The 25,984-nt window shown below is 39.4% G+C and overlaps 1 protein-coding gene across 3 annotated transcripts; it reads left to right on the top strand.

Annotated features, from left to right (window-relative positions):
• Positions 1–12,553: 12,553 nt before the first annotated feature.
• On the top strand, positions 12,554–21,835 carry LOC120563093 (cytosolic sulfotransferase 3-like). 3 transcript variants are annotated; one of them, XM_039807186.1, is made up of 10 exons: positions 12,555–13,281; positions 13,424–13,588; positions 13,952–14,081; positions 14,997–15,017; positions 16,035–16,136; positions 17,575–17,675; positions 19,349–19,475; positions 20,505–20,602; positions 20,689–20,863; positions 21,349–21,835. In XM_039807186.1, exons 2-10 carry the CDS (start codon positions 13,568–13,570, stop codon positions 21,459–21,461), a joined length of 888 nt encoding a protein of 295 aa, XP_039663120.1. In that variant the 5' UTR covers positions 12,555–13,281; positions 13,424–13,567; the 3' UTR covers positions 21,462–21,835. The 3 variants fall into 3 exon arrangements, with proteins under 3 accessions (XP_039663119.1, XP_039663120.1, XP_039663121.1); XM_039807185.1 differs by lacking the exon at positions 13,424–13,588 and having other exon boundaries at positions 12,554–13,281; XM_039807187.1 differs by lacking the exon at positions 12,555–13,281 and having other exon boundaries at positions 13,297–13,588.
• The last annotated feature ends 4,149 nt before the right edge of the window (positions 21,836–25,984 follow it).

Genomic DNA, 25,984 nt, shown 5'->3' with positions numbered 1-25,984 from the left:
TATAGAAAAACCTAAAAAAAATACATATATTTTACCTTTCAGATGTTGTTGTAGGAAGCCTTTGATGCCGAAAGAGTTTAAAAAAAAAGAATTGCACCAACAATGTAAGGCCTCTCAACTTCAATGTAGGTTCTTTTGGATTTGTCCCAGTATAAAAACTTCTGCACAGGTTCAGGTCCAGCAAAGGATGACACTAGTGTCACGGCCCTGTTGTCATAACATTTGACAGCACAGATGTTGTGATTCCCCTCCACTCTGACATCATAGCTTCCTCTCCCCTTTTTCTTCAAGCTCTTCTCGTCTTCAAGGTTACAGTTGGATAGGCGCACCTGCCTGGCTGTTCCCACATAATGAATTCCCCGATCAAGGAGCTTCACTAATAATGGAACACAGGTGAAGTAGTTGTCTGCATACATTTTGTAGTTCTGACCTTCCGGAAGTGTGGAAGCAAGTTTCATCACAACATCACCTGACAATCCAAGTTCAGATTTGGCTCGTATTCCGTTGACAAAGTCACACATCATGCCAGAGATTCCAGTTCTCGCCCACACTTTGAATCCCCATGGGTTTGGCTTGCCTCCACAGAGCTTGATGCTGCTGAATTTCCCCTTGAAAGGAATCATCATCTCATCCACAGAGTTGTGCTCTTCTGGTACCACCTGCAGGCATTTCTCTCTGAATGAATCAAGCCATGGTCTGAGTTTGTCTTTCTTTTCCGTCTCAGATACTGTCATGTTGTTTACAAAATGTAATGACGTCAACAGGGATTGGAATCTGTCGCGTGGCATCACATCAGCAACAGGGAGTACTGTTTCTCTGTTTCCCAATACATACTGGTTCCAGCCATTTGTACTAGGCCCATCTTCAGGTACATGCCAAAAGAAAATTCAGTTTCCTTTGCAGTGGTGTTTACAGATGTTCCATGTGTCTGAAAGCTGTACTCATTTGTGTTTTGTGTCAGAGCCTCAATCATGTCTTCGGACACAAACTCCTGGAAGTATTCCAATGGTGTGTGGAGGGAAATGTCATCTCCTGTGATATCCAGACCTGAAAAATCAGTGTTGGGACTGATGAAATCTTTTTTCAGCCAGCGATATCTGTCACGGGGTATGGTGTGTTTGTTTGTTTTTGGCTCGATGTCCATGTAATTATCAGCTGGACAGTCCATGGGTGGTTGGTTCTTCATCTGAGTCTTCATCACTCTCATCAGTGTCATTGAGTTCCATCTCAACTTCACTCTCACCATTTTGGATGATATCAATCAGCTCTCTCTTTGCTGGTGGCATTCTGAAAATAAAATATCAATTAATTAACATGTATAAATATGCTTTTTATATTGTAGTACATAACCTGAAGTAATAGATAGGGTGGTGGACCAAGTGTTCAGGGTAGAAATGTTTTCCAGGCAGAAAATACTGTCTGCTTATTGTAAGTTGCTTTGGACAAAAATGTCTGCTAAATACCCTAAATGTAAATGTAAATGGCTCATGATAAATAGAGATGATAAATGAAACATGCATCCCAATCACCAGCCATTTAGTCACACAATACTGCCTTGACATAACAATACTGCTTGGTATGCTCTCTAATTATCATACTAAAAGGAAAACATGCATACCCCCACTTACATCCACACCCCACATTCAGGAACATTTTCACTTTCCCAGAACTGAATTGTCTGTTGACATCCTCTGGAATTTTAGGTCATTCTAATCAAATTAACTACATTTAAATCAGTCAAATTCGACCAGAACACAACACAAGGGTAGAATGTATACTGTCCACGTATAAAGAAAATACTCTGTTTCAGGCAGTGGTGTAGTGGAGGGAATACAACCTGTTTGAGCCCACTGCAACAAGCCTTCTATTTTGACTACCACACTCACCCAGTGTTGTATAATCGCAACAAATATATAACAAGCTCTAAATAAAATTTGATGCATATATTCCACAATAACTGCATATGTACATGCTCATTATAATAACAACCAAAACAAAAATATAAAAGACATTTTACTTACTTGAATCAGATGAATCCAGTCCAATGAAAGAGATGTTGTTCGAAGGAAACCTTGAGAGGTTGTGCGAGTTCATGGCCATAAGGCGGGACTTATAAACAAATGTACGATCCAATAGCATTGTGAGACTGAACAATAGGACCCAATGACTATGTAAATGTGGTAAAAAACAAGATAAAATATAACAGATTGTTTTTAAGGAAGGCTAAAGGTAACGTAATTTTATAACAAGGGCTGTTATAGGGTATTCTATTGTGGTAATAAATACCTTACAATATGGCCATTTTGTTTCTCTTCCCACTTTTTGTCGTGGCCTAGAGCAAGGGTTATGACACCGGATTGTAGTGTTGATCATTCATTGCAACATTTAACCTAATTCTTATTTATTAGCATGCCCGCTGACATGTCTATGTCAAAGTGTTGCTCTGCAAATTTTTTTAAAATGCACATATTTAGATCAGGGAAATGCCCCCGAACCTCACTAGTAGGCTTAGTTTTTAGACCTCGGTATTTCTAATAACCTGCAGAGGTGGGTAGTAACGAGTTACATTTACTTGAGTATGTTTTTGAAAAAATTATACTTCTAGGAGTTGTTTTAAATCACTATATTTTTTACTTTTACTTGAGTAGATTTGTGAAGAAGAAACTGTACTCTTACTCCGCTACATTAGGCTACAATGAGCTCGTTACTTTTCTTTTTACCTCTTTGGTATTCTACGCGTCATTGTTTTTATCCCCCCGTGTACGCCTCATTTTAATGTTTTATTTTGACAGAGAGAGACTTCCGCTAAAGGCTCTACCACGTGACTGTGTTTCACCAATCAAACGTAGTTGTGCAGGCTCGTCACGTGACCATACTCAATCTCAGCAGCGGGACGGGTTAGCTTTACAGTCGTAGAAAAACGAAAATGTCAGAATCAACCGTTGGCAATGCAGACACAGATGAGGAGGAATACCCCTGGCCTCATATTGAAAGCATGTTTACCTTAGTAAAAGTTGGAAACAGCAGCTCCATTACCTTGTTCTAGTTCTGCCTGCAGAGCCTGTTAAAAAAGTATAAAGGTTTGGACATTTGTGTTACTTGTGCTTATTTATTTTTTATTATTTTATTGATTTTATTTTATATATTTTATTTTTTAAGTACTTGAATTTACCTGGATTATTTTTAATTGAAGCTATTTTGTAATTAATTAATTCATTTTAATTTATTGAATTGATTGGATGAACTATAATTTGCCTAAAGATGATTATTTTGTATTTTTGTCCGTTTGATTGAATGTTTGTGTTAAAAAATAAATCAGTCGTTACTCAACAGTTACTCAGTACTTAGGAGTTTTTTCACCAAGCACTTTTTTACTCTTACTCAAGTAATTATTTGGATGACTACTTTTGACTTTTACTTGAGTCATACTATTCTGAAGTAACAGTACTTTTACTTGAGTACAATTTTTGGCTGCTCTACCCACCTCTGATAACCTGCGTATATACAGCCATGGATGTGCCTAGGGCGGCAATTTGAAATGCCACTATGAAACCAAATGGTCATTTTGAAGCGACCTTTCCTCCCAGTTCAGAGCTAAGAACCAAAAAAGGCTATGGGATGAAATCATCATATCAAGCCGCAAGCAAGATTCTTGTTGCATCTATGTCACAACGAGAAAAAGCAACAGTCCTCACTTACAGTGGCATGGGCATTGGGTGAACACAAGAAGCCATTCTCTGACACAGAAATAATAAGAGAATGTAGTGATGAGACCATTATTTGAAGGCAAACAAAAAGACAAGCAAATCCCCCCCTCCCTCTCAGATTCCACAGCAACCAGAAGAACTGAAATACTGGCTATATATATTTAATTAAACAGCTGGAATCAAAAAATGCACAGTGCATTTTATCAGCTGTGGATGACTCCGCTGACACCACTGACAATGCTCTGATGCTGGTATTTGTGAGGTTTTATAATGAGGCAAACAGAGAGTTTGTTGACCATGTGTTGGGCTTGACTATCCTCAGTAAACCTGTTTGAGTCGTGATTCACTCGCTACACACAAGGGGGGGGAGAAGACATTTATGAACCAATACTATTGCTTGATATATAAGAGATAGATTTAAAGAAAGAGGTGTAAATTGTTACTCATAGAGCTCCAGCAATGCTAGGGAGAGAGAGAGAGGACTGATTCAGTGCCTGAAAGATCACCACTCGGACCTGACATATTACTGTATAATCCACCAGTCTGACCTTTTTTTCAAGTCTTGGAGAAGTGTACTGTAAAGGGGCTTTTACACCTGCCTTAACTCTCTGAGCCTGAGCTTGTTGTATACGACAAAAAACGGCATCTGTGATTCATGACTTAATCATTTTAAAACTATAAAGAGTAGAAACATACTGTTTTCTGTAGCTAAAAGGTAACACTGGCACTGTTCCGCTGATGTCTGTGGTGTCTTCGTAGCCCTTACATAAGGATTTTTTATCCAGGCTGGAAATCCAGCGTTTTTCGGGGTCTTTGTGCAATAAATCCAAACTCTTACATCCAAGATTGATAATGACCCAAGGGCAAAATGGTCGGTTGACTCACACTAAAGTTTGTTTCCCCCCTTGGTGCGGTTTGTGTGGGCAGGTGGGAATGCAGCAATCGCATTCGGACGCGCAAAAGTGGACCAAACAAGCGTACCAAGACCTGTTTGATATGCACTAGTCCAGAACACAGGACCTTCTTCCTGTATTTACTTTGTTGATCCCACGCCCAGACAACAAGTAAAAAATAAGCAAAGTAAACGTTCTTGAGTGATTTTTTTATGATGCATTTTGGTAATGTTGGATTTTTTCAGGTGTGAAACAAAACTGAACCAAGGGGAAACTGCTCCAAGTATATAAACTCATCAACTGATTCGGACCAAAGCAAACAAACTATAAATGTGAAAACTAAACTAAAATCATGGCAACAGTGATGAGAATCAAACTTTTTGACAGCATCATCTACACTGTAGCATCGCTCGCTGCCCACACTACTGACAGAGGTCAATGCAACTTAAAATGATTTGCTCGTGCACAACATTTTCAGATGGCTGAGCAAAGGCAAATTCCTGGAGCGTTTTTGGACCATTTGTATTAATTTCGTAGAATTCACGCAAAATGAAGAAAAGGCTGAAGCTGTTGCATTGTTGGCTGATTTTACATTTCAACTTAATGACCTAAATCTCAAGCTACAGGGCAAGAATAACAGTGTGTGAGCTGAAGTCATCTGTCCATGATTTTTGGAGAAAGAAAGAAATCCCTGGAGCTTTCAAATATGCAACAGGCAATCCTTCTTAATCTTTTCTACCATATGCATTTTCTGAAATCCAATGAACATCTTTTTGATACTTCATCATTCCCTTTAGAGCAGTGCTCTTATTCCTTTTAATTTTTTTTACCTACAGGACATACTGCTCCACTTTCCAAAGCTTTTGGAACAGGCCAAATGAGAAGAACATCATCAGAATCATCCAGTGAGCATCAAGAAAAAATCCACAGCACTCATCTCGTGTGTATGTATGTAAAATGCCTTTAATACATCTGGCACTATGAGCGATATACCAGGATGGATTGCGTTATAAACTTATTTGTTATAAAATGTCAAGAAAGGAAATATTCTAAACAGCAAAATTCAAAATCAAGTTTGTCTCTCTCTCACCGAACCAAGACAAGATGAGCCTCGTTAAATAACATCATAAAACATTTCATTTAATGGGACAGAAAATAAATAAAACTCACCAAATCAACCGCTCCAACAATCAAACAAACTCAAGCAAGTATATTTCTAAATAAATCCTTAAATCCTCAATTCACAGATAAAGAGATAAAAAAGGGAGGCTCTCATGCTACTGCATCATGGTCTCTCTTGGCTCTCATTGGCTGACCAATGTCATCATGCTCAATAATGGCAGCACACTCACAGAAAGGTCACAAGAATAGTGAGATACTTGCTAACACAGCTGAGAAGAAGGAATACTTCAGAATTTCTACAGTGGTTTATAATATGATCAAACTGAATTTTTACAACTTAGCGGTCCAATATGTAATACTGACAGCTTATGTTTAAAAATGGTTACTGAAGTCCAAATTCAGGCTTCCCCAGACTTGAAGTTCACATGGGTTACTATGTTGAGAACGCTAAACCCAAAGTCCCAAAATGTCATTGTTAGATAGATGCCAGTCTCACATTGCCAGACATTACTCCACAGTGCAGCGGAGTAGCTAGATGTTGGCTATGTTGACAGTCATAAAAGCCCATGCTTTTGCGGAGCTTTGTACCCAGCTGACAGTCACCTTTTATCAGCTAAACGTAACAACAACAACAACCACTAAAAAGATGGGACTACACAGAGCCATGCAGATCAACAGTGCGAAGAACACATATTAGAATTTTTGGTTACACTTTACTTGAAGGTATTTACATAAGAGTGACATGACACTGTCTTAAACATCATAAACAAATCATGAACGTTTATGACATAACGCTTCTTTTAGTAAGTGTCATTTGGTTTTTGTCATGACAAGTTTTGGTTAGGGTTAGGGTTCATGTGTCATGACTGTGTCATGATAGTGTCATGTGTTCATGACAATGTCTTATGTAGATATCTTCAAGTAAAGTGTCACCAAATTTTTTGCTCAAAGCTGTCTCCTAATTATGGGTTCATCTCTGACTCTGTGTTTGTGTGCACGTATGTATATATAGTGAGTTCCCTAGGCAGCTCCTTCAGCAGCAGACTGCTGCACCCTCAGCGCTACCGCAGGTCCTTCATTCCAGCAGCAGTCAGACTCTTTAATGCAACATCATAATGTAGCACTGCTAGCTGTTTCTGCAATATGAGCCATCACTGGACAATATTCTGCACTATGCATATTTATTTATTTATTACTCTGTGTTACCTCCAACTGTGCAATATGTCATTTCTATTCATCCGCACATTACTCATCTGTATATCTATACTGTCTGTTTATATAAGGGTGTTTATTGTGTTTGTATTATTACTGTTATTATTATAACTTATTCTATTTTTTTCTATTTCTTATACTTTCTGTATATTTTTTCTCCTATGTCTACTTACAGTTTTTTACAATCACTTTGGCACTAATTTCAGAACCTTGACGTCATTTTTCAAAACACTAGACACAAAACTCACAACCAATGATCAAAATGCACGTTTTTCAAAATTAACACTTTTTCAATTGCTTGGATACAATATACACATAAACCTAAGAGCATTTGTTCATGTAAGGGGAGACACCCAAGGTGAATAGGAAAAAAAAAGACATCGATATTAGCATAAAACCCCAGTTGATTACTGACATTAAGACAGTATCTTTTGTATTACAAGTTTTTAGAATTGTTATTTTTAAATATGCAAATAAGGTATTATCTATTAAATATGCGCTAATTTCCATATATTTCCAGAAGAGAAATCTGAACAAGCCAGATTCAAAATTCTTGTTTCATTTTGTTGACATATTAGAGTCAAAGCTTTTTACAGAGGGGATTTTGGATATCTCTTTTTATCACTCCATTAATCAGAAAATACTGTCAACAGCCATAAAAAAAATCTATTTTCGCCCCGTTTTTAGGTATAAAATGTTTTATAAATCAGACTGAGTGATATATGAAAAAATGTATTTCCTTGACTGTGCTGGTTTGGTATCTAGGTGAATTGCCGTGCACCCCAATGATACCAATCTAGTGGCACACTGCAATCTTTGTGCCAAGAATGACTGTGTCTCACCACCCAAGACAATTGTGATTGACTTAAAGAAATGCAAATAACCCAGAGCGTTTTTTTCTCCTATACCAGAATGCACCTGTGGTATCGCCAGGCCTTAGTCCACAGCGCTGTGGAGATAGGTCTGGCAATTTGAGACTTGTGTCTCTGCCTGACAAATGTAAGTCTAATATTAACACTTCTCTGAGCTTTCACTGGTTCTGGCCCTTTAGTTGCTAATTGTTCTACAATGTTAACCAGCTAATTTTGTCTGTGTGCCATTTATTACATAGAGGTCGTGTACAGTATAAGTATCCAGTAATTTTATAAAAATATTAGAGCGGCTCCAGTGGAAAAACCTGGAGGAACCACTGCTTCCGGACATTAGGATATCCGCTCGCTTTGTTTAAGAAGTTTCTTCTCTTAGACAGGAGTAAAACAACAGGCCACATGACGTTCACATTTAACTTATTTATTATTAGCAGGCTTCTCATGCCTGAAACACTCATAAAGTTTTCATTTTTGTACATTTAACAAAAGTTGGAAAAGCAGGAGCTTCTTCATTATTAATCAAGACAGAGTTCCCTATTTAAAACAATTCAAAGCACAAGGCACCTCCACATTAAAACACAGACAAAAGCACTTATGCACATATGGATGCACACGTTCACCTTTTCCACTACATCTCCCACACTCACATTTTACTCACATGTGCATACACACAGCCAAACACACGTGCACATGCCCTGTACAAACACACACACACACACACACACACACACACACACACACACACACACACACACACACACACTATATATAGTTTTGCCACATCACCTCGTGCCCTAGCAAGATATTCCAGCTTCTCCTTTCCTTGGTCCTCATCCATTATCACACTCCTACAGGAACACAGTTAGTAGTGCTCTTATCGTGGCTCTGTCTGCTCCAAGCTATCTCTACAGGATGGCCAGACCCCCAAGTATTGGTCATTTTCACACACACACACACACACACACACACACACACACACACACACAACACACACACACACACACACACACACACACACACACACACACTCACACACACACACAGATCCCTTAAGCGGTACGGTCAGGTAAATCACAGTGTTACTGCTGGCACCCTTACCACCACAGACTAAACCATTTACCTTTTTAAAAGTTAATTACTTAATTAAATCTAATTTCCTCCTGTCCAGTTTCTTAATGATGTCAGCATTCTTTAAAAAATTGCAAAGTACTTGCCGAGTCGGACGATTCTTCAAGACACAATTTATGGCCACTGGCTAATGTTCAGTGCCAGTGAAGGAAGTAGCATTTATGGCATGCAAAAAGTAAAGGTGTAGAGGTTGCAGGCTTTGCTGCATGTCATTCCCCCCTCTCTCTCCCCTTTCATTTCTTCAGCTGTCCTGTCAATAAAGGCCTAAAAATGACAAAAACATTATCTTAAAAAAAAAAAAAGCCACACCAGTTACAGAACAACATGCATCTCAGAGTCAGTACACATTACGCACAATAAGCAGTTTGAACTCACACTTTGCAAAGGTTATCTTGTTACCTGTGACGATATATGCTAAATGTAACGTCTCTTTCACATTGCAAGTGACTGACCTATCTGGGTGCGTTTAGAGATGCCTGATGAAGTTCAACGTTGTTGATCTGGCAACATTTATGTTGGTGCCACACACCTTGCATGTAGCTGTTAGCTTACTGCCACTGTTTACACAGTTATTGAAAGCAAAACTAATGACAAAAGGCACAACTCCGGGAGGACTCGGTGTCGTCATCGTCAATGCATTTTTTGATATGTGAGTGCGCACGCACATAAGCCATAGTGCATGCGTTACGTTGCACATTATGGCAAAGGGCAGGGGACATGCAGCTCGTCATACGTTTCCCCAACGTATATGCGCCAATAAAAGAAAAATACATACCGTACATGAATACATTTTGATTTAAAAGCAATAATTGCATGAAAACAGGTTGTTGACGAGTCTCGAAGCTCGAGTCTGAGTCAAGTCTGAATTCTTTTGGGTTGAGTCGCAAGTCAAGTCTGAAGTCAGCAGTTTGTGCGACTTAAGTGCGACTCGAGTCCGAGTCTCAGACTCGAGTCCCCATCTCTAATAGGTGGCTAATTTAGCTGGCAACATAGCCTACATGTCGTTCTTAGAACAGAAATGAACATGTAAATCGACAATTGCACTTGATTTTGCCCATAGTCAACCTCCTCTAGGTACATACAAAATACGTACATCAATATAATGAAGAAAAACAACATGAACAAATTCTCAAAATAATATGCACAGGGAAAAACGTAACGTGCGTCATTCACTTAAAAACAACCACGCACATATTTTAAAGGGGCAGAACACTTAAAGGGACACTTCACCGATTTAGCATTAAGCTTTGTATCAGTAGAAACCTGGTAGTATTTTTGAATGACCGTGCTTCCCTCCCTCATGTCCCCCTGAGACGAGAGATCTCTGTATTGTGGGTCTGGAAGCCGCCGAAAAGCCTGCAAGGCGACATTTTTGCGTCATCTGAGGCTTTTTTGCCCAGAGGCAAAAAGACTACAGCCAGTATTAGGAGCCACTTCCGCATAGCCCATAGGGGGTTGGAGTGTCAGCCATCTTGAATCCTCGCTTAGCTTCTCAGCAGGAGCAGAAACTGTTCATCCCAACGGAAATTTTAGAACAACAATTATGTGCATTCAAACTACCGCACACGTGTACCACCAGGATACATTGGTACACATCGGAGAATATGCAGGACACTTTATTACAGACGCAATACTCCACACACTACCCGAGCTTCGCTTGCATGGAGACCAGCGGTGGTGCTCGATTCCTCTGGCCGCTAAAGAGACCTCATCAGCGGGGAGTGTTGAACGAGTGTGCCGGTGGAAAGCTAATGCTAGCCGGCCACCTGTTCCACCAATCCTGATTGCAAGTGTCCGCTCATTATTAAACAAACTGGACTACATCCAACTTCAACGAAACTCCCAACGCGAGTTCAGAGACTGCTGTGTTTTTGTTGTTGTGGAAATATTGCTGTGGACAATCCAGCCTGCTGCTCTGTCACCGGGTAAGACTACTAGTGGAGGTGGGCTGTGTTAACACGGACTGCCTGTTGCAGAAATGGGGTGATTTGTATCCAACTAAGCGCCAACTGCTGGTGGAGTTTGTGACTGTAAAAGGCTGACCATTCTAGCTACATCCCACGCAAATGTACGGCTGTGTTTATACTCGATGTTTATACAACAGCCCACCAAGAGCTAATGCTAGTAGCTATGTGTTAGCCTTCTTTTATGGCTTGGTTGAATTCTAATGTAGAATGCGGTCTGTTATTTCTTGATAACAGACCGCTGCTAAGGATAACACACCGTTGCCATGCATAGCAGAGCGTTGCCATGGACACAGTTCTGTTCACAATAAAACACACTGGTTGAGTTGATCGCCTCAATGTCTGTCTGTAAAGGGTAGGCGTGGCTTGGGAGTAGACGCTAAAGCAGCGAAGCAAGTGCATTCTGGGATTTGGTGTCTTTCATCCACATGAGCCAAAAACACATTTTCAGTTTTTTCTCGGCCTAGAAGCCAAAAATAAAATAATAATAATAAATAATTTCACATTTCTACCACATAAGTGACCCAATTTAAATATATATTCATCTTTCCAACGATGAAATATTCCTTTAACCAGAGTACACAAACATACTTCTGGGAAATGGCAAGTGGAAGAATTAATAACCATGAAACATGGAAACCAGATCTATAGATTTTGTCCTAACACTTCTGTACATTCACAACATGAATACATAGAAGTTCAACTATTTGCTGTGTAAAGATATAGTTGAAGATACAAAGCTTCTCTGTTCTTTGTTTTCTTAGACACGCGTGCATATTTCACGAGTTGGGGATCGTCTGTGAGAGCTGTGTGGAAGCAATCCCAGTCAAAGAAAAATTGTCAGTACAGCCCCTTTAAAGATGATAAATACATGCATCATTGTAGCCTGGAGCCAGACTGTACAAGCTGCAGTCACAGTTACAGCAGTGCTAATTAATGGCTTCTGCAGCCCTGTGAGAGACATTTCCTAACAGCACTGTTTACAGGGGTTAAAAAATGGATGTTGGTTGACACAGCAGAGGAAAATGTCTCACCTCCAAATAACTGTCAACCTGGTTCAGGCAGTGAGCTCTAACAGTGTCTGACAATGTATTAGCAGGTTTGACAAGCAATACAGGGTGCACATCAAATGCTCAGAGCACAGCTTAGAGGAGTTTTGCACTTTAAAAGATTAATTGGCTGTAGCCTCAGGCAAGCATTAGCACTGTAGTGTCAACGAGTCTTCACTATTAAAACTCCATATGAAACTATAGTAAATCCTGTCTAACCAGTCTGATGATGTTAAAACAACCTATGACAGCTTGTATATTTAATTTGAATGTGCATAAGATTAAAACCCTACTGTCAGTATTTTATTGACACTGAGCAGTATACACCAAACACTTGCTGATGATTCATTATCAACTTTAACTTAGAAAGATTGCATGTAAAGAGCTTGCAACATGGTACATTCCAGTAATACTACTAGTAAACCTGCCGTTGTATGGTTGACATAACAGATGGGCTGGATGTGTTCTTGATTATACTTGCTGTTACTGTAGGCAGGATTACCAACTGGGCAAAGACCGCTGTAGTGTTTACAGTGTGTACTGTGTTTAACACCAGTGTGTGGCAGTGCCGTTTAGAGTGACTGTCTGCGGTCATGCGCAGTAATGTAGTAAGTTGTTAGTCGCAGAAGTAGTACGATACCCGCTGTATGCATGTTTTGACCAGAGAAGGTTCAGTAAACATTATTGATAATCAAGCAACAGTTGTCCATGTGCTGTCCCGGCTGAAAGTCACTTATTCTCGGATAACTGAACCACCAGCTGCCACTGATACAACGGAGCACCATGCGGAGCACCATGCGGAGCACTGTAGCCGGCTTCACAAAGCTCTGTAGCGGCTAAAACAACTAGCAACTGCCACTCAGCGTCATGGAGCTGCCAGTCACATAAGGAGTAACAAAGGTGGACTTTACCTGCCAGTTACATAAGGATTTTCAAAGGTGGACTTTACCTGCCAGTCACATAAGGAGTAACAAAGGTGGACTTTACCTGCCAGTTACATAATTATTTTTTTTTTTTAACTTCCTCCCCAAGCTCACTGGAAGAAAGCTACTTGTGCCAAACCTGGGTTGTTACTCAGCTCTATTTTAACATGTACTGCTAATTTTAACATGTAATAGCCATCTAAATTAAGGCTCTTTAACTTTTCCCCAAAGGACTGCAATGTGTTTTGAGTTGAACTCATGCACACTGTGGAGATAATTCCCAAGTGGCTGACATTTTTTTAAATGTGCGTATGTTAAAGCCCAAAGCTTCTGAAAAAAAGAAGAAGACTATTTTCACTTTGTAATGGTTAAAAAGAACACATCATGGTATGGAACATGGCAGTTAAACCTGTTGTAAGTATTATATGGGATTGCTAAGTCTTTGTATTTTCCTGTTCAAATTGATGCCCCTGCATGTTTTTAAACATACCCCCAAAAAGTTGATTCTTGACCAATAAGTATACAGTAACATATATCTCTATTTCTGAGCGAACAGGGGAATAAAATGTTAATGCCCAGCACATCTGGAAAAGGGGAGTGGCTGGAGTACTTCTGACTGAGCCTCCAATTACATTATATAAAGAGAAACCGGTTTGCTTGTGTGAGAAAAACTACAGCAGAGAAACCAGCAGCATTTATCATGTCATTTGATCCGCACAAGGTATGTCTCTAAATTAATTTAAAGTCTACAAAAAAATTGTTACATTGTGCTTTACTCATTTCTTCTTAAGCATGTAATGCTGAGGAACAAAGAATACAGAATACAACCTAATACTCAATCTTTGAGCACAAAATTGTCCTTTTGGTAAACTACTTTTAGTTTCTCTCCTTTTAAGATGACGTGTGGAAGGTACTTTTAAAAAACCTTCTGCTTTTTGTGTCTGCAACTGACAATGAACTTGAAACTGAAATTGCAATCTTTTTTACACGATCAAATATTTGCCATTTAATTACTCTCACATGATGATCATATGCTTTGTATGTCATGAATCCTTTTCTTTATTTTCTTCTTCTTTTTAAAAAGATCTCTCGAGCAGAACTGTTTGACTTCCATGGCGTCTCAATGACTCACTTTTACACAGACAACTGGGAGAACGTCCAAAACTTTCAGGCCAGGCCAGATGATATACTTATTGCAACATACCCCAAAGCAGGTAACATTAACAGCCAGTGTTAATGTGTGTATAGAGGTAAGGGGTTGGGATCATTATCTTTTTCCTCTCTATCCTTCTCTTGCTGCATTTCATTAATGGTTCAACATGCCCCCATTCACTTCCTCCATCATACGTTGCATGGAGACCACTTGGAGAGCAGAGTGATAGTGTGTGGGGCAGGAGTGGGGGATTAAAATGCAGGGCTGTAGTCAAGTTCACCTTTTTCAAGTCAAATGGGTTCAGCAGCAGTGGTAGATTATTTGTGATCGTTAGAAAGTGCTGAGGGGAAAGTGAACGAGGGCATGTTGAACTAGAGCTGAAGATCTTTGCCCGAACCCGACAGGTCTTAATTTCTATCATTTTACACGGGCTCGGGCCGGGGTCGGGCTTGCGCTCCGGGTTGCTTGGGAAATGAGCGGTCAGGTGATGCGTTTTGATTAGCGTAAAATGGATGCGGAGAAGGTGAAACAGAGGCTGCATGACCTCTGTAGGACTTATTTTATTTATTTTTTCCAACTTCCAAGTGGCCTATAGCACTACGCTAGTCATGAACAAATGATTAAAAATGTATAAATGACTCCTTACGAAAGACAAAAGAGCTGTGTGCGTGCGGCACAGTCTCTTTTTTTCCTTTATCTCCCTTTTCCGCAGAGTGGTGCATGTGCCCGCTCGCGGTGTGAAGCGCGTGTCGCGCTATTCTCTGTCACTCTAATCACTGCTGATAGACAGCCTTTTGTACAGTCGGGTAAACGGGTTCGGGCTTTTAAAAAGCTGTCAATCAAAATGTACTTGTCGGGCTCGGGCTAAACGAATAATGTTTGGCTCTGTCTTTTTCGGGCCGAAGTTTTAAGGCCCGATTACAACTCTATGTTTGAACCACTATTGAAACGCAACTTCTGTCCGTCTGTCTTTCAGGAACCACATGGGTCTCCTACACTGTAAAAACGAAAATATTGTGAAAACTCAAAATTTCAAGGCAACTTACTGCACTAGATTTTTGAGTTTTGAGGCCAACTCAAACTCCTACGTTTTGAAAATAGTTCAGCCAACTAATAATGTTTTGTTCAAATAATTAACTTTCATATGCTGTGCCAACTAATAATGTTTTGTTTTAATAATTTATCTTTCCTAGATATAAAAACTTAAAATCTTAAGTTTCACATACTAAATAATTCAAAAACAGTCATGTCAACTAATTATCTTTTGTTCAGATAATTAACTTTTGTGTGTAAAAACTAAGTTTCGACTTCTAAAAACGCCCCCCGCAAAATAGGGGCCCATCTAAAGCTGCTGATCTTGCATCACTTGAGATAAAAGGGCCACTAGTGAAGTGACGCCCTGCAGAATACTGGCTGAAGGAAGCCTATTACTGCTCAAAGTCTAACACTGCAAAACTCCAGCTCTTCTTATCAAACGTAACAGTCACTTACCTCATGGTTACAAATGTAAACCAGCACAACAATGACAATTACCAGGCAACAAAACATTACATTCTAAGCAGACACGCTTTAATAAACGGAATTCATAAAGTTACATTTGTATTTCGAACAAACTGCAAACTTTTCAGCAAAGTTTGACACAACCATTTACTGCCTTGCATCATGGGAATTGACCAGCCAATGAACCACCTGACTGCAGGATACGCAAATCGGAGTTCAAGGCATAGAGCAGGCCGAAAAGGTAGGCAACTGAAAACCCCTGCAGAACTGCCCAGGAAACCCTGTTTTAGCGTGGAGCATGAAAAGAGTAATTGACCTGGCCTCAATTTGAGTCTAACTACAAATTCAAAGTGGCGCCACCATACATTTTGAAGTGAGACAAAGTTATCACAAAAAAAAAAACTATAAAATAAAATAATTCAATTATGTGTTTTTGGTTTTTTTTTTTTTTTTCTGTTTAATTGAAAATCAAAGTAAGATGAGCAATTTCAAGTTCTCGTTTTACAGTGTACATCCCTCGACCTGCTGTATTTTGGTCAGACAGAGCGTCAGACATCCACCCCAATCTTTGATAGAGTGGCTTTCTTGGAGAGCACCATCTCGCCTTTGGGTCCAGGTTTAATAGACAATCAAACATACTCCCCAGATGTTACATACCTGCATCACACACATACTAGTCTCGCATTGCCAGACCTTCTTCCACTGCGCTGCGGAGGAAGGACTGACAAGTCCACACAACATTCCAGGGATGGGAGAAAAACTTACTCTGGTTTATTGGCATTTATTTAAACCAATCACATCGTCTTGGGCAGAGCTAAGCGCAGAACTGCGCCACGGTGCCTCTGCAAAATAGCCTCGGGATATCCGGCCTAAATGAGTGAAATCCAGTAAAACGGAGTAATCCTGGAAGTGGAATGTTGTGGATATAGACTACGCACATACAAACACTTAAATGGTAACTTCCATTTTTTTCACCCTGGACCTTATTTTCCCATGTTTTTGTGTGTAAGTGATTGATGAAATTGGTCCAGTATTAAGCATGACCGCTGTAACCAGCAGCCACAGATCGGGCTGCTATGTGACACTATGGGGCAAATGTGCATCGTCAATTTGGTCCACTAAAAGTTATGTTTTTGCCACTAAGTGTCTGACAACATTATGGAAAGGATCCATTCAGAGATAGACCTTTAAAACCTCTTTAAGACCTTTCTGTTTAAGTAGAAACAGCTCTGAAGTTGCTAGCGCTAAACCCACCAGACTCCATTTAAAAAAAATAACTTTACTTTTAGCGTGTATACAGCCAACATATTGTCACATATAAATCGGTAAACTATGTGTGTATGTCAACCAAAACTAGAGTTATGATGGTTGGAAAAGTGGAAAGACGACCTAAAACAGCTTCTCATAATTTTATATTGTTTCCGTCGACTTTGAATGAAGTGTTTTTTACGATGCTAAAATTACTGTTTATTTACATAAAGTCTGGTGGCTTTAGCAAACGCAATTTCGCGGATGTTTTTGTTTTAAAAAAGGATCTTACTCTTTAACAGAAAGGTCGACCTCCTTAAATATCTTTTCCATAATGTTGTCAAACACTTAGAATATTAATCTGAGCCTGTCAGCGGCAAAACAAGCACTCGCTTAATACTGGACCAGTGTCAAAGACTGTTGTTCCCATCAGCCAAAAACATAGCAAAATAGGTTGAAAAAACAGGGTGAAAAAAAACGGTAGTTGCCCTTTAGTTACCTTCAGTATACTGTGTGGTAATGTTCTACCTTTCATTAAACATTAACATTGTACTTAAAAGGTTTGTATGCCTTGTATTAGTTTATTATTAAACCAAGCGCTTTACAAGATCAGGGCTTGTGTAAGTGGAGAAAGGGGTTTGGATTTGAGTGAGCTCCAAACAGCCGATCAGAATAATAAAACACAATACATAAAATCATGGAACATATAAAACCACAGCAAACAAATATGAAAAAACAACAACAAATGAACCCATTACTTCTGCCATGTGACACTTTACTTAGTCCGTATTTACCTTTTCATACAGGAAAAGACTTGGCGGACAACCTCCCCACCTCTCCTCGACTCATTAAAACTCACTTGCCAGTCCAGTTTGTGCCAAAGTCCTTTTGGGAGCAAAACTCCAGGGTCAGTATTGTGTATTTGTATTATATCAACTAGAAGTAAGCCCCTTTTGGGCTCCCCCTTTTCCCTGAGCCTCACCTGACAAGAGTTGGGTACCGAGACCCGGTGCTATTACGGCACCTGTGCCTTAATGACCTTTATCTACCGGACCGAATAGCAACGCGGATTTAGGTGCCTCATTTTGGTGCCAGTGAAAGGCCTTCACTGCTCTCTGATGCTCTGAAACAGTTGTCACAGGCAACAGAAGCACTTTGGCAGCAGGTAACGTTAGCCTACCGTTAGCTAGCAGCTGGATTAAGCACGGTTGAAATGCTGACTAAACAGTGTAAAATTGTGACTGTATTTCACTGTAGAGGATTCCGAGACGTACAACAGTCTGCAGCTGCCGCTGTCGGAAAAATAACACACAACGGTATGTTTACTTGAAACCCGCCTCGCCAGCCTCGTGGTGCATTATTGTAAAATACACTTTTCCCATCTTGTGGTTGTTTTTGTCGTTTGCCAGCAATTTACTGGTGAAATAAGTTATTGTTATAAATTGTGATTACATTTTTAATAAATAATTAAATTTTGACAATATGCTCTTAGCAATAATCGTTAAAAAAATAATTTTGTGCCTTTTCTTTTTTTAAATACAGTATATAGGCTATATACACACAACCGGTCAAAAGTTTGGGGTCACTTAGAAATTTCCATTCCACTCCATTATAGAAAGAATACCAGCTGAGATCAGTTGCATTGTTTTTTTAACCAGGGCAGCAGTTTTCAGATTCCATAATGTTCTTTCATAATTGCAAAAGGGTTCTCCATTGTTTTCTCAGTTAGCCTTTTAAAATGATATCAGATTAGTAAACAGAATGTGCCTTTGGAACATTGGATGAATGGTTGCTGATAATGGGCAATGTAGATATTGCATTAAAGATCTGCCACTTCTTTCTAAAACAGTTGAGAACCCTTTTGCAATTAGGCACAAGCACCGGTTTAAAAGTATCGTTTTAGGCTCACACACTTCATACGCACAACTAGCATGCTCAAAAACTTATTATAAAAGAAGATCAAAAAGAATGTGAAACGGAAAAAAGGGTCCGTGCGCCAGGCCATTGGTTCAAAGGGGTTGACCTTAGTGGCTTAATTAATCATAGGTGTGTTTTGGGCGTAACATGCAATAAACCAATCAGTGTCATCTCCCATTCCCTTTAAAAGCCAGGTGTGTTTGTACCTTGGCACATTGCTTTTATGATGGAGGATTTGCTGAGCAGGAAGGAGAGATTTTCAGGAGAAGAAACTGATCTGCTCATGCGTGAAGTGAAAGCGCGCACGAGCAGATCATATCATAATACTATTTCACAAGTACTCAATGCAGAAAAATCCTCCTATTTTAGAAAGTGTAAAGGATACAAACAGTTGTGTGCCGTTATATTGTTGGCTAGTTTAATTTAGAATAAAACATCAGATTTTATAAACTCCATGTGTTTTATGTGCAGAAATCTTAATGTGTAAAGTAACTAGTAAGTAAAGCTGTAACAGATGAATGTAGTGGAGTAAAAAGTACAATATTTCTCTCTGATATGTAGCGGAGTAGAAGTACCTCAACATTTGGACTTAAATGTACACCACTGATTATGTCTCATGTAACATTGGTCTTCAGATCATTTAAGTGTTTTCTTTTTCTGTAGATAGTCTACGTGGCCCGCAATGCCAAAGACAACATGGTGTCTTATTTTCATTTTGATCGCATGATCAGGACTCAGCCAGAGCCTGGAGAATGGAGCAGCTACTTCCACAGATTCATGGAGGGAAAGAGTATGTATGAAAAACTCTAATAATACGTAATAAAGTAAAATAAGTTTTTTTATTGGTGCATAGCTGAACTGAACACTAAGTGCTTGCTTGTGTTGTTCTGTTTTTTTGTACTGACAAAATGCATCATACAAAGAATCAGGTAAACAGCAACAGCACATTAACATCAAGACTAATTCTTACAAATATATATAAAAATGAAATAATACAAAAAATATAAAATAACATACAGGAGGCTACATCACATTTAGTCAGAGGTTTCAGGGAAAAAGCTCTATAGTTTAATACTTTTGTTGTTGTTCAACAATCTAAGTGACTCAAGCAGAGATTTTGGTTCTATGAAAATAGGTAAACAATTAGGAAGTGAGTTAATTTCTGCTTGTGAATATAAAATTTGGCATCTAGAATAATGAAATTAATGAAAAATTCAAGAGCGCCATTTTCCGAATTATCAATGAAAACAGATAATGTCTTTAAGGTTAGAAGAGCAGACAAAAGCCCTGTTTGCACGGGATTAGTATCATCTGGGATAAGCGAAGCCTGCTTTTATTCAAATTAACTGACATATCTGCATATCTGCATTGCCCCGACCGCCCTGAAGCATACAACAGCTTTAAAAAGACGCATAGGAAACAAAAACCTTGAAAAATGATGGACCCTGCCAAATCACAGACATGTCGATTCGAGACTAATGTTATCACAGGACCTCAGTGTGAAATGAAATATGGCAGGTCATTTGGGGAGACATGGCCAATTGGCATGGGATTAAGATCACAGACAACTATTATTACAAATGACTAGCGATCACCAGGTCATACTAGTCCCGTGCAAATAGGGCTAAAGTGAGTGGGTTCAAAAAAGTAAGACTCCAAATCTGTCTAAAATCTTTTGGATATTTCACAATCAAAAAAAAAGGTGAGAAATTGACTCAATATTCTGTTACAAAATCTACAGGAAGAGTCAATGTCGGCAAATCTAGCAACAAGATGATTAGCAGGGTATATGTTATGTAACGTTGTTCTGTTGCTTCAGTGGTGTTTGGATCCTGGTATGACCATGTGAACGGCTGGTGGAAGAAGAAACAGACTCACTCCAAACTCCATTACATGTTCTACGAAGATCTGAGTGAGGTAATTTAGTTACCGTGTGTCTCTTTCTACTCGGGGTACTTTTCTCCTTGGTAATAATGCATTAATTGAGACGGCTGTGTTTCCAGGATACTGGACGGGAAATAGACAACCTCTGCTCTTTTCTCGGATTGTACCGTTCGGACGAGGAGAAGAAACGAGTTGCAAGTGGAGTGCAGTTTGATAAAATGAAAAATGACGACACAACCAACTATTCTACGCACTGTGCTATGGATTTCAAAATTTCTCCCTTCATGAGAAAAGGTAACTTAACCCTCCTAACCCCAAAACCTGCCGGCAGGTTTGAAAATGCATGTTTTGTTTAAAAGATCGCCAAAGACAAAACACTTAGCCTTGAAAGATGCTTAAAAACCCTGAATTGTTCGTTGGATTCTCAAAATTCCGACCGCCCATGAATGCGTCTCAGTAGAACCCACGACATTACGTAAAAAGCTCTAAAGTTAAGCCAAAAAACACTAAATGGATAAAAAACTTGCATAGAATATATCCATCTTCATAAATTGGCCATTAGGATGATATAGAATGCATACAATTCTATGCTTTTTTAGCTTCAAGGGGCATTCATTCGCTTTACAGTGTGACACATAACCATGTGATGACAGAAGTTCTCCATTTATGAGAAAAGGTAACTTAATGAATAATTCAAAGTTAAATGTGTGTAACAAGAAAAACTAACTCGGATCTCTTTTTGCTAAAATAGCTGTGGGATTGTGTCTGTGGTTCTGCAGGGAAGGTTGGTGACTGGAAGAACCATTTCACTGTGGCCCAGAGTCAACAGTTTGATGAAGACTACGAGAAAAAGATGAAGAATTCCACACTTCAGTTCCGCACTGAAATTTGAACAGGGCTGAAAAGGCTGTGGATTTAAAGATGGATCAATGACGTTGATGGTGTGATGACCCCACACACTCTTTGGTGGCTCTTTGTGAATGAATATATGAATCAGTGAATGGTTTATTACTTAATTGTTTGTTTTCGTGTCTGGCCGCTTAACACGGCTCATCCATTATAGGATTATTCAGATACATTTTAAATAAACACTTTCCTAGTGCTGACACAAAACTTAATACAGTATGTACATAAAGGGTACAAGTATAACATTTACAATTCAACAAAAGAACAGATAAATACAAGGTAAATACAAGTTGGGCACTAACATAAAGTTAACATTTCAACATAAAACCCTTTCAGACCAGAATAAACTATAGTGAAATAGGGCTGCACAATATATGTATTTATTTTTAGACTCGTTGGACCCTCGTGACAAGAAGTTATCAACCCCTGATGTGCTGGATGACTTTGAACAGACTTTGAAAAGAGTAGTAGTCTGACACCATCTCACTCATCTAAAGATAATCATCTCATATCTAACGTTAAAGTCATCATAATAATAATAATAATAATAATAATATGTAAAGACTGGGGATCTTGCAGGGTCACACATTGCCATAGACTACAACTAGATTTTTTTTGAAAAATTCTACCAAGCTAGCTAGCTACCACTAGCATTAGCTTTTGGGCAGTGGTGGCCTAAAGGTTAGAGAAGCGAGCTTGTGACCAGGAGGTCATCGGTTCAATCCCCAGACCTGGGTGGGGAAAGTGAAAGAACAGCGCTTTGTCCCTCCCTCATTACCACCACTGAGGTGCCCTTGAGCAAAGCAACCTCCAACCGCTCCAGTGGAGCTTCTCAGTGGCCAGCAGATCAGACTGTGGTTGTACTGGGCATCAGGCCTGGATTGGCTAATCGGGAGCACCGGGAGAATTCCCGGTGGGCCGGTCTGGTTGTTTGGTTGTGAGCGCCGGTGTTCAGGTATGGCACTGGGTTGAAATCATAGTTGAATATTATGGATGCTGTCCCTATGCTGCCTGCACTCGCAGCCTAGTTTTTGTATTTACAGTATTTATTTTTTCTTGCAGCCCACTCGCAGAGTGCAGCCTGGTTAATGATGACCTATTTATGTTCGGAGTCCTCAGACGGCAGCACCTTGCTAAAAAAAACAACAAACCGTCATCGTACACAAGTCACTGGTGCTTGTTGGAGGATGCCACCGCGAGCAAAAAGAAGCTGTTTTAAACGGGTAATAGAAAGCGCAAAACGGCACTGAAAAAGCGTCAATTTAAAAAGTAGAGCTCTAGAAAGTGACGCGGCCAGATGAACTTTTTCTATTTTTAGCAAAACGCCAAATGAAGACGTTGAGACGAGTAAGCTAAGTTAGTTAGGAAAAGTGCCTGCAAACCAGCGTCTATGTATATGAATCAAACTTGTTCTTGTAGCTCCGCAGTAGCAGCAGCTAGTAGGCCTACTAGTCCAGTTTGCTGCTAACAGTGACAATGAAGAGCCAGTAAGGTTACCAAGCAGCAGCTATATTAGCCCAGAACTCCAGTTTGGGCAGGTTTGATCATTGACTGAATATTATAAGAATTAATAAGAGTGTGGTGTTTACCTGCTCTATATGAAAAATGCCCTGGGATAATTAATGATGCCAGATAATTCGGCACTACCATAATGACACTGACTTGACTTGATCAGAAAGCTTTGTAAAAAGGAGAGATTTGTGCTGAGAATTATGACAATTTATAAAATGTGATTTAGTGTCAGAAGCAGAGCCAGTAGTGTGCATTAGGGATAGCTACTGTCAGTGTGTATGGTACATCTACATCTAGATTAGCTACAATATAATCACTTATTTGACCTTATTTACATGACCCATTATGAAAGTTGTATGAAATATTCAAAGGAAAAAATAGATTATGGTGTCATTAGAAAGTGCAATACAATGTATCTTGTTCTTTATTTAATCTGTGATTACTTATTTGCACAGAAACAAATTCTGATATTGTTCAATATCATTGGGTGGTTGTTAAGATGTTAACTTTTCTAATAAATCTACATTGTTAGGCAACACTTGGAAATAGTGATATTTTACAAAATACACCGAATTACAAGGATGTAGAGGACAGGGCGCTATTGCAGACTTATATACTAAGGTTTTGTTTAAATTTTGTTAATATAGTCATTCGTGAAGTAAAGTGGGCCAGTCTAAGGCATGAAAATCCAGGGCTGAAAATGAGTCCCAATCCGGCCCTGCTGGGCATCTTCCAGGTATGAATGTGGAACTGTGTGAATGTGACAGGTCGTCGTTGCAAATGAGAAGTTGTTCTCAATCGACTTACCTGGATAAATAAAGGTTAAAAAAAAAATAAAAAATAGCTGGTAACTTAAGGGAAAGTTTGCAGATTTTCTGTTCTGCTGTACATCTCCAGTGTTGTGTTTATCTGCTGGTAAAACTCCCGTTGGATGACTTGTTTCAGAAGGGTAGAAAACAGCAACTTTCCCTCTTTAGCATTTAGCTTAGCACGGCGCCATAGCAACCATAAACAACACTGCTCAAGCGTTTGCTGCTTCCTGTTTGGTGCCGGAGGAAGCGCACCCATTGGCTGTTGACAACTTTCACATGATTTAACTTGAATATCAAGTCTTAAAACTTACAATAATATCAAACACGTTTGATTTTGTTTGAATGTCCAGACGAGAAAAAGACTGACTGGGACTGAGTTTTATGACCACCTTCACCAAACGATGGAGACAACGGGAGCGCGCCCCAACTCTAGAAAGACGCTCAGGATTTCATTCAGATATTGGAAATTAGTCTGCGATGGTGGAATCACTTGAAAAGTCGTTTGGTGTAAGGTCGGCATTAGTTGAAAGAAAACATCAGCATCATTGTTTTCTATTTCAGTCTGTGTGCTTTTCTTTGCCCTTAACTCTTTTTACTTGACTAAGAGTTTGCACAATAATTCCTATGTGCCTGGACTGTTTGGCGTATGCACAAATGGCAAATAAAAATCTTGAATCTAGAGAAAACTGTTTTCCCTGTGGTCTGTGGAGAAGGCAGTCCGAGTGGCAGAAAGATGAGCCACACCTGAGTCCACTCTTCCTGATTGCCCTCCTCTTCTTACTTCAGAGAGCTGGAGATGCAGTTCTCTTTCTCTCTCTTTCTCTCTCTCTCTCTCTCTCTCTCTCTCTCTCTCTGTCCACACAGCCAGCAGGGTTTGGTTAGTAAATAGCTGCTGTAAGTTCGAAGAGGTTATTTTGCAGAGGCACCGTGGCTCTGTCTGACAATTGTGATTAGTTTAAAGAAATGACAATAAACCAGAGCACGTTTTTCTCCCATCCCGGAATGCTGTGAGGCCTAGCCAGACCCTCCTCCGCAGCGCTGCGGAGGAAGGTCTATTTTATTTTTTGCAAGTAAAAGCATTAATGTTGTTTATTTTTTGTTTATTACCAGTGCATTGAATCTTGTTAATTGCAAATGGCCAAAATTAACTAAACTTAAAAAAAAAATTCTTTCAGGAAGTTGTGCACTAATAATGCAAACTAATAATGAATGTGATGTTTTATTTAGCAGAATTACATTGTGTTGTTCTAGACTATCCAATATTTCCTATATTTCTAAGCAGATTTTCTATGCTATTTTCTGATAAACTCTAGAAGATCTAGGCTCTCAAACTGAGCCATCTCACGGAGCTCACACAGACTACATTCAACAGGCTGGGAGACATCACCAACATCAGGTCCTCCAGGCTGCTGTCCAGGATTGAAGACGAAGTCTGTGAGTCCCTAGTCTGGCTCAACTACATTACATTGCTGGGATAAAGTCTATGTAGTGATGGACGTAGCATCTGTCACCTGTTGGTTTGTGGACTGGACTTTTGAACAGGGCTGTAGTCAAGTCCACCTTTGTCGAGTCCAAGACAAAACCAGGACTAGTCGAGACTTAGTCAAGACCAAGTCCAAAGAGGTTCAAGTCCGGTTCAAGTCAGTCAAGACTGAGACAGAAAAAAAAGAATCCTCTTCAAGACCACTACCCTACCTGTTCATAATTTATGTGATGTGAGAGGTAGTATATCTTCTATTTTAAGATGATCATTTTGCTTTTTTATTATTCGTGATAATCAAAAAGCAAGTGCAACACTGTAGGATCAAATTGGGCCATATTATTTACTTTATGTATCATAATTTCACTTAAGTCACATAAAGCTGAAGTGCAACGTCACATTTTAGATGGTGAGTCTTTTTATTTTAGACTGCCGTGGAAAATGTAACATGTAACAAGCAACACAGGTGTCACCAAAAAACACTGAAATGTTCCCATTCTTGAACTTATTATATACTAACTATATAAATGAAATTGACCTGACTTTACTTGGATGTTCATTTTAACTTTTAGCCTTGTACAGCATTTCTACGCATGTCCGTACATTTAGCATAGTGATCTATACTGTGTGTGTGTGTGTGTGTGTGTGTGTGTGCGCGCGCGCGTGCGTGCGTGCGTGCGTGCGTGCGTGCGTGCGTGCTGCTTT

This window comes from Perca fluviatilis, chromosome 7, assembly GCF_010015445.1.
Source record: "Perca fluviatilis chromosome 7, GENO_Pfluv_1.0, whole genome shotgun sequence".
In the NCBI taxonomy this organism is placed as follows: domain Eukaryota; kingdom Metazoa; phylum Chordata; class Actinopteri; order Perciformes; family Percidae; genus Perca; species Perca fluviatilis.
Note: the sequence above shows the minus strand (reverse complement) of the source record. Positions and strands in the feature narration are given on the sequence as shown.